Source organism: Rosa rugosa, chromosome 6 (genome assembly GCF_958449725.1).
Source record: "Rosa rugosa chromosome 6, drRosRugo1.1, whole genome shotgun sequence".
NCBI classification, from domain to species: domain Eukaryota; kingdom Viridiplantae; phylum Streptophyta; class Magnoliopsida; order Rosales; family Rosaceae; genus Rosa; species Rosa rugosa.
Window position 1 is genome coordinate 44,937,306 of NC_084825.1, and position 14,410 is coordinate 44,951,715.

General features: G+C 36.2%; 1 protein-coding gene across 1 annotated transcript; it reads right to left on the minus strand.

Annotated features, from left to right (window-relative positions):
* Positions 1–8,443: 8,443 nt before the first annotated feature.
* Positions 8,444–12,250, minus strand: LOC133716853 (WAT1-related protein At2g39510-like). The gene is made up of 6 exons (XM_062143505.1): positions 12,009–12,250; positions 11,805–11,954; positions 11,512–11,734; positions 11,182–11,343; positions 10,954–11,102; positions 8,444–8,570 (listed from the first exon to the last, which is right to left on the minus strand). Exons 1-6 carry the CDS (start codon positions 12,248–12,250, stop codon positions 8,444–8,446), a joined length of 1,053 nt encoding a protein of 350 aa, XP_061999489.1.
* Between the last annotated feature and the right edge of the window lie 2,160 nt (positions 12,251–14,410).

A 14,410-nucleotide genomic window follows, 5' to 3' on the forward strand; every position in this document is an offset into this window, starting at 1 on the left:
GTTCCTCATTTTTAGCTAGGAAGGATGTTGTAAGAAACTAATGAGCAACAGTGGGGTTGTAAGAAACTAGTAAGCAAGAGTAATTGGACTGTGTGTATATGTTGGTACTTGACTATATATATATATATATATATGCTAGAGAAGGTAAAGTGAAATGTTAAGTTGGGTAAAAGCCATAGCTAAAAGCTACTGCTGAGTAAATGAAGTAATTAGCAGCTAGCTGTATTCACTTACATGCATATATTTAACCAACCAACCTTGAAGGGTAAAATGTATCGAATTAAAGTAGCTAGAAAAGTTGTTTGGTTCCACAGTATGAGTTCGGATTATTCCACATGCAAAATTATCTCTTGATTTAACTGTTTTAGTTATCCCTGTACAGTGAAATGCTAATTAAAAAGCTCACTTGCCTGATTAGTTTCTCTTTTGGTTTCGGATTATCGTCGTTGTTGTTGTTCTATAGTGAAAAATTTAATAGCTAGCTAAGCTACACTGAATTGTGGGAATAAAAAGAAAAGCTGCAGAGAAATGTTTCACGCTTATACGTAAGTACGACGGTACAACAGTCAAGGCAGAGGCTGGCAGACTAGTTTTCAACTGATTGAACCATAAATTACGAGATGGAGAAGGAAACTTACTTATTATACAGAAGGTGCCCACAGAACTCATTTAGGTAAGTAAGTGATACACATGTTATATATTAATGATGGAAACTCTAGTGTAAAATTCTGCACTGAATGGCAGCTAGGTTTTTGATCACTTTTTGGGGAAAGATGGACGGATCAATGATCCATATGTTTGGATTTCTCTTATTCGGGGACGAAGGCACGAATTATCGTAAGCACTCAAAGACTAAGCAGCCTTAAATTGTACCCTTAAATCAAGCAGCCTTAGTTGTACCGTTAAATAAACCAAAGTAGTGCTGGCTCGTAAGCTTAACACTTCAAATAGTACATGCATGCAGCTGGCAAGTGCCAAATGATTATAAGAACCGATACTGATGATCGAACTAAATAACTGACCACTAATCGAATTAAACTTATAAATTGGTAGGTCTCGCTTGATTAGTAGGTCCTTGTGAAGTCAAAACAAGTGTTCGATCTTTGGTCATACACGCATGTATAAATATTGTTGTTGTTGTTCTACAGTAAAAAAGCTAATAGCTAGCTAAGCTACACAGAATTCTGGAAATAAAAAGAAAAGCCGCATAGGAATGTTTCATGCTGCTAGCTAGGTACGTACGAGCTCTTTACGATCAGTCAAAGGAAAATAGTTTCAACTGATTGAGCCATTATTTACGAGATGGAGAAGGAAACTTACTAGTATGAACAGAAGGAGCACACAATATCGAGCCTCGATCGATCAGGTCAGTACGTGAATAACGTGATCACATTTTAATGATGGAGACTTAAATGAAAAATCTGAACTAGCTAGTGGAATAATTGGCAGCTAGGTTTTGATTACATTTTGGGAAGGATGGATACTCGTACGTTAATCGGCTGTTAGATAAGTGATGAACCTAATTTGATTACCAGCTAGTCACAGAATGTTTTGAAAAAGTATGTATGTACATATACATGTACACTAACATATTAGAGCATCTCCAACAGCTATATAAAATCCTTATTATATAGATTTAAGAGTTACAATCTCTATAATTTTTATTTCACAATTTCAACAACTTCTATGTCATATTCTCTATAATTTATTTTCAATGATTAAATATAGTAATATTTTAAAATTTTCAAAAATGTTATCATAAATAAATATAAATTGGAAAGAGAAGAGAGAAAAGAGTAAAAACTTCTTAAAAAGTGATTCCTATAATTTTAGAGTTTGCTGTAAATATAAGGATTTTTGTATCTCTCTTCAATTTCTCTAAAATGAGAACATGTATAGAGAATCTGTTGGAGCAAAAAAAATACATATTTTTTCCTAAAATAGAGAGGAAAAAAAAATTTAGGAAAGTTGTTGGAAATGCTCTCATGTAAGCGATGAATTTGTTTGAATTTCTTTTATTCGGGACGAAGGCAAGAATTATCACAGCCACTAAAAGATTAAGCAGCCTTAATAAATAAACCTAAGTAGTGTTGGCTCGTAATTAATAGTTCAGATTGATGGAAGTGTGGAAGCTTAACACTTCAAAAGTTCAAATAGTACATGCAGCTGGCAAGTGCCAAGTGATAATAAGAATAGATACTGATCGAATTAACTGACAACTAATCGAATTAAACTTAATTTTAATTAATAGTTAAGATTAGCGTCAATGTGGTAGCTAGGTATAGATCGAGTTGGCTTCGTTTACACTTTAAATTTGATATCACTTGGGAAAGAAATTAATGAGGTCGAAAGCCTTTCTCCTCGATCTCAGCTCTTTAATTTGTGGCTAGCGGCTGGTATGTTTACTTTTATGGCAATATAGAAGGCTCGAAATAGGTTAAGGTCTGATAATCGTTCCCCTATCTTTTCTACTATATGTGTTGTTCAATTATTGCATGGATTTGTCAAATTAGTTTGTTTACTCCTAGTCACTATAAGGGTGTTCTGGATGCCCAATTATTGTCTTCTCTTGGTGTTGCTTCTAAACGTGGTAGGTCTCCCAAAGTTCAACATGTTTTATGGAAATGGCCAAATTTTCCTTGGGTCTGGGAATTATCGTATGTACTTTGCAATTTTGTATTTTCTCTTGGCAAGGTTTGGTCTAACCCTTGCAATAAGTCCTTTTGCTCAACAGGTGCAGCATGTTAATTCTGCAAAGTATGTTGAACTGTTAGCCATTAGAGCTTGTATTGACCTAGCCAAGCAGTTGCAATTGCACCAAGCAACAATTGAATCTAATTGCCTGCAAGCGGTTCAAGGTATTGCCTATGCAGATTATCAGTCTTTGGACTTTGGAAGTGTCGACATTGATGACATTCGAGTTGGAATGATGGATATCCAAGGGTTACAAATTAGTTTTGCACCTAGAACGAGCAACAAAGTTGCTCACAAGTTAGCCAATATGGCTATTGAATCTGAACAAAGTGAAACTTGGTTCGGTTCTATTCCAAATTATATTATGGACATTGCAAAACAGGAGACTCATCCTCCTAATTGATCTTGGAATAAAATCTTAGTTTCTTCTTCAAAAAAAAAAAAAATCCCTTGCTATGTATCTTTTTTTCATGATTATTAATAAATTCGGGTAAAAGCACCGAGTTAGCTCTTATAACGCTTCTTTAAAAAAAATAAAAAAATTAATTAGGTCATCGATCTTGTACTTAATTTGTGCATGCAGGCCATTGATGATCAGAATGGACGCTGATCCAATTAACTGACCACTAATCTTGAATCTAAAATTAATAATTAAGAAATATTATTATTATTGAATTTACTTCATTTTAGTTGTCAGTTATAATTACAAAACAGTACTAAATAGACTTAGCAATTTGTCAATATTCACCAAGCCGATTCAGTAAAGATTGGCCGAGGGAGAAATGCAAAGAAGCTGCAGGATTCATGCAACGTAATTCACGTACATCAGACTCGGTCAATACATTGCATCGCATCTTCATAGTTAATTTAGCTCTCCCCCCCCCCCCCCCCCCCCCCCCGGTCAACAAGTTAGGTCTTTGCTATAGCTTGCCTCTTTTTGCGGGTTCATTTGAAAACATTTGGACACTGGGAGGATTCACCAGAAAAGATGATCATGGACATGTTCTCCAACCCCAATGCTAATTAAATACATCATATATGTGAACTGCATGTATTTTACTTTCCGCCTGGTCAAAACTGAAATGTGTTTTTTTTTAAATGGGGTTTGGAACTCAGTCAAGCTGGGAGGCTCAGCCCCACGTCCATATTATTATTTATTATAGACTGACGCATTGGGAGAGTCGTAATACCTGAACCCCTAGCGCTCATAGAAGCTTTACAAACTGAAATGTGTTTAGAGCAAAGAGGTTTGTTGGGCAAACATTGATAGCTCTGTCTATCAATAGATATAAGTCAAATTTGGCCGTTTAACACCTCTTTTACTTGCAATTGATTAGAAGGATTTTGTAGAAATATTCCCGACAAATCTGAAATATTATTTCAAAATAAGAAGGGTCAGGATCAAGGGACACAAAATTTTACACATATTTTTACATTCTTTATTAGCCTTTAGATTTGAGTATATCCGATGGTTCATATTGCTTAGCTAAATGATTCAGCAATTTATATAAAAATAAACTATATTATCTTTATTAAATACTAGACTCCAAATACACCCTATGGGTGTGGATAATTACGTTGGAAGTTATTCTACAGAATGTGGAGAAAATTGCTGCACATATTTTGTTTTTGATTTTTGATTTTTTTTGTTAAATTTCTTTTGTTTTTTTTTATTTGTGAATTGACCATTTTGTTTTTCTCAAATATTTCAGTTCAAATGATTTTTAATATTTTAGGGATATTTTGGTAAAATTTTTCTATTTTGGCTGACAAACTCTCTTCTCTTAATAATAGTATAGATAAGAAAATTGAAGGAAAAAAATTAAACAAAAAAAACAACAATCGAGCCAACCATGCCGCCGAATGTGTTCCTCACCAGCGACAAACAGAGGTTACAGAGCCCCCTCCCCCTCCCCTTTCTCATAATTCATGCAAGGTAAATAAGATGTTTGCTATTTATCTATGGTGCGCCATTAGTAAACACCCAAAGGAGACCATAGATTTCCTTGCACGATCCAAAAATATTAATGAATAACCAGATATCCCAAGTAGATCAACTCATCAAAGTGAAGAGAACTACTGATGTGAGATAGCTTATTAAGAAATTGTCAAGCAGTAATGGACGATACGATCGAATACCATGTACAAGTTAAAGATCGATGGATCAATCTCAGATTGCACGAATATGAAAATGCGTAATGGCAATAGGTTTTGTCGATGTCATGACTTGAAAACTCATGTATGTTTCTAATTCTCCAATGATAATCTAGTAAGAACTTCAACCCACAAATCTTCACATTAAGGATTTCTCATTACCACATCAATTGCGATGCTAGAAAGCAATTTCATAAAAATACAAGGTCGACTGGTACATCCATTAATTTACGGTGACCAGCCAATCCTTGGTCTATCTATTAGTGAGAGCGTATTATGTATAGAGAGAGAAAGAAAGAAAAAGAAGAGAAAAAGAGTCGCACAGGAATTGATTTATCATTGTTGCCCAAGAACATGGTGGCATAATTGATTCGGTTGCAAACGATGGTGGCGATTGGTTGTTTCATAAGTCATCTGAGATTGTGTTTTATTTTTTCTCAATACACACTACTAGCAAAACAGGCAACTCACACAGATTTTAGTCACACAGATATTCCACAGCCACAGATTGCCGTGTGAAAGACAATTACACACAGATAACCGTATAAAATCAATTGAATTGGACCCACATGAGTTTATGTCATACAAATAGCAACAGAAATCCGTGTGAAATAACAATTCACACATCGGTGTGAAAGTTAAGATACTTTCACACAGTTGTCTGTGGAGAAATCAGTTCACACAGATTTCAGTGTGAATAAAGTATTTCATTATTTAAACATGAATTTTTTTTATTCTTATATAGTTATATGTATTATACAACTACGGTCTTCAGTAGCTAATACAATTTCATACAGATGTCTGTGTGAAATGACCATCACACATATATCAGTGTATAATGAACATACTGATATCCGTGTGAGAATATAATTTTCATACGGAATTCCGTGTGAAAATTTGAATGACAATTGACGCGATAATAGTAGATTACCGAGGTAAATACACACAGACATCCGTAAGAGTTAGAAGTGCATTTCACACTGATTTCAGTAGCTATACTTGTTAAAAGTACAAGATTGATCAGAAGTTTGCCATTGTTATTCTCTGTCAACACCTGACCTACTCCACCTCCTCCTCTTCCTTCTCTGCCTCCGATAGGCAGCCGCCTCCTTCTCCGGCCGGCACTTGACCGCCACCAGTGTTTGATTTTCTGTCCGCCATACCCTAAAACCTAACCCGCTCACGCTCTTATATTAATACCAGTCAGGTGCCTCCGAAAGCTCTTGTTGTTTCTGTGTCTCAGCGGCACAGGAAGAAGAAGAAGAAGAAGAAAACAGAGATCTAGATTCAACCATGGTGGCTGTGAAGAAAACCAAGAAGACCCATGAGTCTATCAACAACAGGCTCGCTCTTGTCATGAAGAGTGGCAAGTACACTCTGGGCTACAAGACCGTCATCGACACTCTTCGTAGCTTCAAAGATAGTATCTATCTCTCTGATTCTTTGACCCAAATTTTCAATCTTTGTCATTTCTGTGATTTGGGTTTTGAATCTTCGATGTGGGATTTGATTTTTTTGATGTAGGTGAATTGCAGGGAAGCTGATTATAATCTCGAACAATTGCCCTCCTCTGAGAAAGTCGGAGATTGAGTACTACGCGATGCTTGCCAAGGTTAGAGTTCACCACTACAATGGAAGTAAGTGTTTTTATTACTTGAATATTCTGGGTCCGCAAGTTTGTATTTTTTGTTTTGGTTTGATTGCATTTTAATTTGATGAAGTGAGATGTGTGGATGTATAGAATGCCAGTTTGTTTTTCCAAGTTATGGTGATTTAGAATGGTGTATTTTAGTTGAATCTGAATGGTGAATTATCCACAAGGTTAGTGACTCGATTTCTGCTGCATCTGTTAGAAATTTCTAGTGCATTTGTTACGAACCAGAGTTTCGATCACTTTCTTCACCGAGTGAGGATTGAACTATTTGATTCCGTATTAGGTTCTCCCACCTGTATATGTATGCAACAATCAATTTTTTTATTTTTTTATTTTTTATTTTAACCTTGGTCTGAATCAAATTGAATCGATTTACATGAAACCATTTTTAGTGAAAGAGGAGTAAATTAATGTGATTCTTTACCATTTATCTTGTTAAGTTCTCATGGCTGTGCTGTGCAGGGATGTTTTTTTTTTTTTTTTTGATCAAGAAGAAACTTCATTAATAATGAACTAGTTACAACGAGTTTTGGCAACATCTCTTACACAGAAATGGCCACTGGACTTCACACTCGAACTCCATAATGACTGACTGATGGGGTCAAAAAACCCCGACTCAACTACAGACTCAAGACTTGCACATCAACTAAAAGGCAGAGACAACATGCGCAGGATGTTGGAAGCTCTATTGTACAATATACATTTTTCAATTTTTTTATGTTTAATAAAGAAATGTATGTTATTGCTACACAATTGCCACATCATTTATTAAAGATATAAGAACTGTTGGATGTAGTTAAATCTAAATCTAAAGGCTACTAAAAAGTGTAAAAATATGTGTAAATTTATGTGTCCCTTGAACTGGACCCAAATAGGAATATATAATTTTCAAATTATAATTTTTCTATTTTTGAGGGGGATAGGAAAAGAAAAAAAAAATAACAAAAGAAAAAGAAAACAGATGAGGCCAAATTTAAGTAGCAAAAGAATATTGTCACATCTTTTGAGCGGGAATGAAGCACTCGACACGTCGACAGCCACTTTCTCATCTGCCAATCTGCCATGCCCAATATTCTACCTGCTTTTGCATTTTTAAGTGGAGACGGTATTGTTAACCCATCACTAAAATTCGTTCCTAAAGACCATTTTTTGGTGTAGTGATTTTATGGCCTGGATTTTCAGGTAAACTCTAACACCTTGGTCACACAAACTAGAGGTTGAATAATGAAAAACAACTTAATTTGTAGGCTCGAGAATGTCAGGTTTAAGAGTTTGCATGGCCTAACAAAGGTCTTGGGAACTTTAATTACAGTTGGTGGAGCTCTAAAAGTCCCTTCTCTGAGTTTACCATGGGCCATGGAGCAACACCTTCAGTCATCAACAATCACAAAGTCACTCAGACGCGTCTTTGTAGTGGCAGTTCTTTCCAAACCAAAAGTGTTTGGTAGATTAGTGAATGAATCAAAGTTTGGGATTCTGATAATGTCATCTGATGATAATGGTGCATTGCAAGTTAGGGTCAGCACTCAGCAATGAAATTTAGTATTTAGGCCGCCTGAATATCTAAATAATGTAAATTAGTACATATATTAAAGTTCATTTAAAATCACTGCATAGGTATACAGCTTAATTATAGAAACTTAGAATCTTTGAAGAAGACGAGATAGTACGTCCAACTTGGTAGTCAAAACTAATGAAAAAATAAAATAAGATAAAAAATAAAAATAAAAACTAATAAGGAGATGGGTAATGGGTTCTCAAAGTGTGGTGGATCATTCTCCTTCGAGATTGAGGGATGGATTTGCTTATAGACAATTTTATCTTTATGGAACTAATATCGCCTAATCATTTATTTAATTAAAAAAAAAACTAATGAAAAACTAAAACAATCTAAAGCTAATAATGTAGAATCTGTCTTGTCTTGCTACACAAACTCCAAACTTAAACTTGGCGGGTTCCAGTTGGTTCTTTCACATTGGCATTCTTTGAATCGGAGGAAGGCTGATCTCTTGATTTTCCCCAAAGAACAAGATAGAGGCCTCCCACAATGGTTACAGCTCCGATGAGACTACAAACATATATAGCTATTAGCCAAAACCACAGTAAAAGAGTAATGAAAACATATATGTAAATACATTAGAGCTGTCAATGGGTCATGACGTGTTGGGTTCTTGTCGGTTCGAGGTATTTATCATGTCACAGAAGACAAACCCAAACTCAACCCATTTAATAATCGTGTCAAAAATTTAAACTCAAACTCAACATATTTATTAAACGGGTTACCCGTATCTAGCCCGCTTAACTCAATAATAAATAGGTCATGTCATGTTGGACTAAATGACCCATTTAAGGGTTATTATTGTGCCCATTTAACTAAAAAAAATGCATGAATTTATTAAATTTATTAAAAATTTCACAAAACAAATAATATAAATAATTATATAATTCATAAATAATTAAGGGAAAATGTCCATTTACCCAAATTTGAGCTACACTAACCTCACAATTAAGGGAATTGTGGACAGAATGCTTTGTTACTTCTTTATGGTTTATTTGGAGTTCAAGGAATGAGATTATATATGATGGCTTTAGGATGGATGCTATACGTGCATGTTCTCTAATTTCTAGCCATATTATTTCATCAAGTACGATAGCTACTTGCTGCGCGTTAAATTCCTCTGAGGAGCTTATGGTGTTGAAGAAAATTGGGGTGCAATGTAAACCCCGTCGTGCTCCACAAATAATTGAAGTTAATTAGCATCCTCCTCCTTATGGGCATATTAAGGAGAACACTGACGGGGCATGGAAAACTAGCTTGAATAAAGCTGGCTATGGCGGGGTGTTTCGGGCTTATAGAGGCAAGGTTCTAGGTGCTTTTTGTTCTAACTTGGACATTCCAAGTTCTGTTGCCGCTGAAGTTATGGTTGTTATCCAAGCTAATGAATTAGCTTGGGTAAGGGAGTGGAAGTATATTTGGTTGGAAGTGGATTCAGAGCTAGATCTTAACTTCCTTCGCTCTCCTACCTTAGTGTCTTGGCAACTAAATGTAGAGTAGAGGAACTGCTTCTACCGGATTTCCCATATGGAGTTTCACTTTTCTCATACTTTTCGTGAAGGTAACCGAGTTGCAGATGCTTTGGCAAATGAAGGGATAAATTCATCAGGTTTGACATGGTGGGACTTGCCACCCGATTCTGTTCTCTCATTTTGTAACAGCGATTGGTTGGAGCTTTCCAACGTTCGGTTTTGTTAGTTTTCTTGGTTAGTTGCAAGTTATATATAGATTTGTTTTTGGTTCATGGTGGGCTATGGTTTAGGCCCCCCCCCCCCCCCCCCACTATACCGTACTTTTTTTTCTCTCTTTTAATAAATTATCCTCGCTCAGTCGGGGTTTAATAAAATAAAATAAAAAATCATTTACTCAAACATCTTATAAGATTGCCCACTTACCCAACAAATTACAAATTTTTTGCCCTAATACCAATTAAGTTATTTTTTATTATTTGTTGTTTATTTTTGGGACAATTTTGCCCTCTCTCCCTTTGTCACTTAGAGAGAGTCACTTCACGGGAATCCGGTGATCTGCCGCTGTACTCCGGTTATCGACTGCCAGAATCCGACCACAGGCCGTCGAAATTTGGTGACCGGTGACCGGATTCCGGCGTCTGGTTTTATTGTCCCCCAATAAACTTTTTATTGCCCTCCAATAAACTTTTTATTGGGCCTCAACAAAAATTGATTGGGGGTAATAAAAGTCTTCGACGATCTCTTTGCGAACTTTCGGCAACCTCTGGACAGGTGACCGAAGTCCCGCGTCCTGTTTTATTACCTCCCAATAAACTTTTTATTGCCCCCTAATAATACCCAATAAACATTTTATTGCCCCTAATAAATTTATTGAGGGGTAATAAAAATCTTCGGTGACCTCTTTGGGAATCTCCAGCAACCTCCGGCCGGTGACCGGGTCCTAGAAGTCTCCAATGAATTTAATTATTTGAAGGGCAAAGTTATCTTTTTATATTTAAATTGGGTAAGTGCGCAAACAAATATTTTAGTGGAGTAAGTGGGCGTTTGTTGGGCCTAAATTGGGTTAATGGTCAAGAGCCCAAAAATTAAATCCAATATTGATGAAAAGAATATTTTAAATTGTCTAATGCTAGAGTCAAATTAATACTCCTAACGTCCAAAACTTCAAGAAGAAATATAACATAATTAGGTTATACTGGTTCGCTTCGTGTTGACGAGTTGACCCGCGGTCGACCCGTTTATTAAAAGGGTCATGGAGGGTTGACCCGCGGCCTACCTACGTTTTATTTCGTGCAGGTTTCCAGTTGTGTTATCAGATCGTGTCGGAAATAACAGCCTTAAAATACATAGCAGAGGGAAAACATTACTTGCCACAGTAAAACAGTAATGAAAACATATACATAGGAGCGGGAAAACATTCATACCTCCCAGTATGCAATTGTTGTGCCAGAAAAAAAGGCCCCAAAATCGCCACAAGCAGAGTGGCCAAGGGGTTAAAGGCCCAGTAAAAAACTGGACCCTTCTTCTTCACAACCAGTCCCATGACATAATATGTAGCCCCCGATAGAAGAGCCTGCAAATTATGTCAAACTCAAGTAAAAACGTATAAAGTATAGCATAAGAAGTAAAAGACCATTAAGAATTTTCCTCACCCCATAAACAGCTGCGAGCAACTTGAAGTCCAAGTGTATGGACCATGCTTCCGAATCCCCCCTTTCAACCACAACGGCCACCACTGCTCCTTCCACCATACCCCAGAAGCAAATCAAAGCGGTGAGAGAGAGCTTGCAGGGGTAGGACTTGAGTACATTGTCCTACATGTGTCAATAACTAATAATAGATATCGAATATAAACTTAGATTGATTAAGTTGCATACTTTTTTTTTTTTAATCAAATAAGGAATTATGCGACATTAGCTCCTCGGAGGCAAATAATGTAGGGCACAAGTCCCACCCTCGATCCCTAAGTTGCATACACTTACTTGTAGGATCATGAAACAAGAGCAGCAGAAACAGGCTAGTGTTAGAAATAGAGCACCCTTGACTTTGGGCTGTGAAGAATGATTTTTCTCGTGGTCCCTTGCCCATGGCAAGGTGAGGGAAGGCCCCTTGACCATGGTAAAGAGGATTGCTCCTACCAGAGTAACCAAGGTTCCTAGAACCTTGGCCAATCCTCTCGGGTGTCTGTAGTCCACATTCTCCAGCCTGCATTATTAGGAACAATTGGTGAGTAAGAGTCTGAGTGAGATTTAGTTAGAGACTCGCAGATTCATACCTGAAAATCCAGGCCATGACAAATGCTAACACCGGAAGCATGTTGCACATGGCAGATGTGAATGTGGCATTGGAGTTATCCATGCCCGCATAGTATAAGTTTAAGTTCATTACAGGGCTGCCAAGTATTAAAAACAGGGGATTAGAACATGTTCACTGAAACAAAAGAAAAAAACTGTTGCAATGAAGAAGAAAAAATACTCACTCAAACATGCTTAGCAGCATGATCTTTGCCATGACCTTGATGGTCATTGTAGGCCTAGAATTTCTCTCTAGATACCATGCCAATGGACTTGCCAGGGCAGTTGTAATGGCCATACGATACACCACAGAGGTGTAGTGGCTCTTGCACTGCCCTAGTGCAAGGATTGTGATGATGGAGAGGCCTGCATACAAGGCTTGAACAAAACAGATTGCAATTACAAGAATTGCAGTCATGCAACTCATTTTTAGCTATGGAGGGTGTTGTAAGAAACTAGTGAGCAAGAGTGGGCTTGTAAGAAACTGGTGAGCAAGAGTATTAGGACTCTGTGTGTATGTTGGTACTTGACTATGAATATATAAGCTAGAAGAGGGTAAAGTGAAATGTTGAGTTGGGTAAAAGCCATAGCTAAAAGCTACTGCGCGCTGAGTAAATGAAGTAATTAGCAGCTAGCTGTACGTACTTACATGCATATATCAACCAACCCAACCTTGAAGAGTACGTAGAATGTATCGAATTAAAGTAGCTAGTAAAAAAATTCGTTTGGTTCCGCATTATGAGTTTGGATTATTCCACATTTCCACATGCAACATCAGCTCTTACGTTTTTAGTTATCTCTGTACAGTGAAATGCTAATTAAGAAGCTCACTTGCCTGATTAGTTTCTCTGTTTGGTAATGTCCTTGTGAAGTCAAAACAAGTGTTGTTTGGTTTCAGATTATGATCAATTATTAATATTGTTGTTGTTGTTCACTTGTTCTACAATAAAAAGCTAATCGCTAGCTAAGCTACACAGAGTTTCTTGCTGATCAATATAACCATTCCTATATAAACTCATGTAATTAGCTGTGTACTCTTCTAAGCTCAATCAATACAATACGTACTATCGTCTTCTTCATTCTCTCTCTCTGATATTTCTCTCTCTCTGTTTCTGCAAAACCCAAGCATTCATTTCAGCAGACCCTAGCTAGCTACGCCCTTGCGTACTAGCTAGCTTTTCTGGATCAATCAAAGGCAAATATTTTCAACTGATTGAGCCATTAATTATGAGAAGGAGAAGGAAACTTGTTTAGTATGAACAGAAGGAGCACACAAAAGTACAAAACCGAGACTCGATCGATCACTTAAGTGCTTCACATTTCAATAATGCATGGAAACTCGAATGAAAAATCTGAACTAGCTAGTAGGCATGGAATAATTGGCAGCTAGGTTTTGATCACATTTTGGGAAGATGGATGGATGGATCGATCGAGTATAAGTGTAGTTAATCGGCTGTTAGATAAGTGATAAACCTGATTGAATTACTAGTCACAGAACATATATGTTTTGAAAAAGTATGTAACAAGTCACAACATACGAGATTACGAGCCATCTTAAATATCTTTCTTTGATTCCAATTTCAGAATAGAAGATCCCCCCCCCCCCCCCCCCCCTCTTTTTTTTTTTATCTATTTCTATATCAAGTATCTAGCAAATCGCTATTTCATGTATTAAAAAATTCCCTCCATATTGATACATATGATACGATTGATACTGATACGATATTTTTGTTCCGCCAATGTGATGGAGAATGTAGATGCGAGAAGGAAACTTTCATTTTGAATCGCCTATTATTTAATTCAATATATTAAAAAATTAATAATAATATTATATTAATAATAGGAAATTTATTAAAAGAAAATGAAAGAGTCAAATAGAAAGGAAAATAATAAAATAAAAGGTACTGGAATAGTTTAATACACATAAAACCTGTATAAATGATTAATGTTGGGACTACGAAAAAATTTTACTTTAGAGGGGTTATTATATTATCAATAAATGAATAATATTTATTACTTTAGAGATATTTCTATGTTATTCCTAGTTGAATTATATACATAGTCTAATTTGACTAAGTTCTCTATCGAAGATAATCAAAATTCAAATGACAATTATGCCTATACCAAATGTTTCTTCAAATGAGACATTTGAAGTAGCGATAATTTTTTTTTTTTTTAGGGGAATGAATAAACTTCATCGACTTAAATGTCATTACACTCAGAGGCTATAATCTCCCCCAAAGGCGAGGGAGGTACAGAGAAGAAATTCAAAAAGAAAGAGCCCTGTTTGGCTTCCTGCGCTAAGACATGGGCAACTCTATCACACTATGGCGAACATGTGAAACATGGACAGAAGCAACAACACTCAACAACTCCCTAATATCAGAGATTGAAGTAGTGATAACTTTGAATAACTGCTTGCTACAAAATGAAAAATAATATACTAAATTTGGTGTATGCATTGCAACAAATTAAGGATGAAGTTTAATTAGTTTAAGACACAAGGAAAAAGCAAAGGACTATAAAAGAATATTTGAGAATTAGTTAAATTAAGAAAATATAAATTGTTAAAAGTTCTTTAGTTATT

Bases quoted from the DNA above. Each gene is read 5' to 3' on its own strand.
- LOC133716853 (XM_062143505.1), bottom strand. From the start codon at position 12,250: ATGAGTTGCATGACTGCAATTCTTGTAATTGCAATCTGTTTTGTTCAA. The intron at 11,735-11,804 runs GTATGAATCTGC...CTAATAATGCAG, and splicing joins GTCATGGCCTGGATTTTCAG to GCTGGAGAATGTGGACTACA. The intron at 11,103-11,181 runs GTGAGGAAAATT...CATAATTTGCAG, and splicing joins TGCTCGCAGCTGTTTATGGG to GCTCTTCTATCGGGGGCTAC.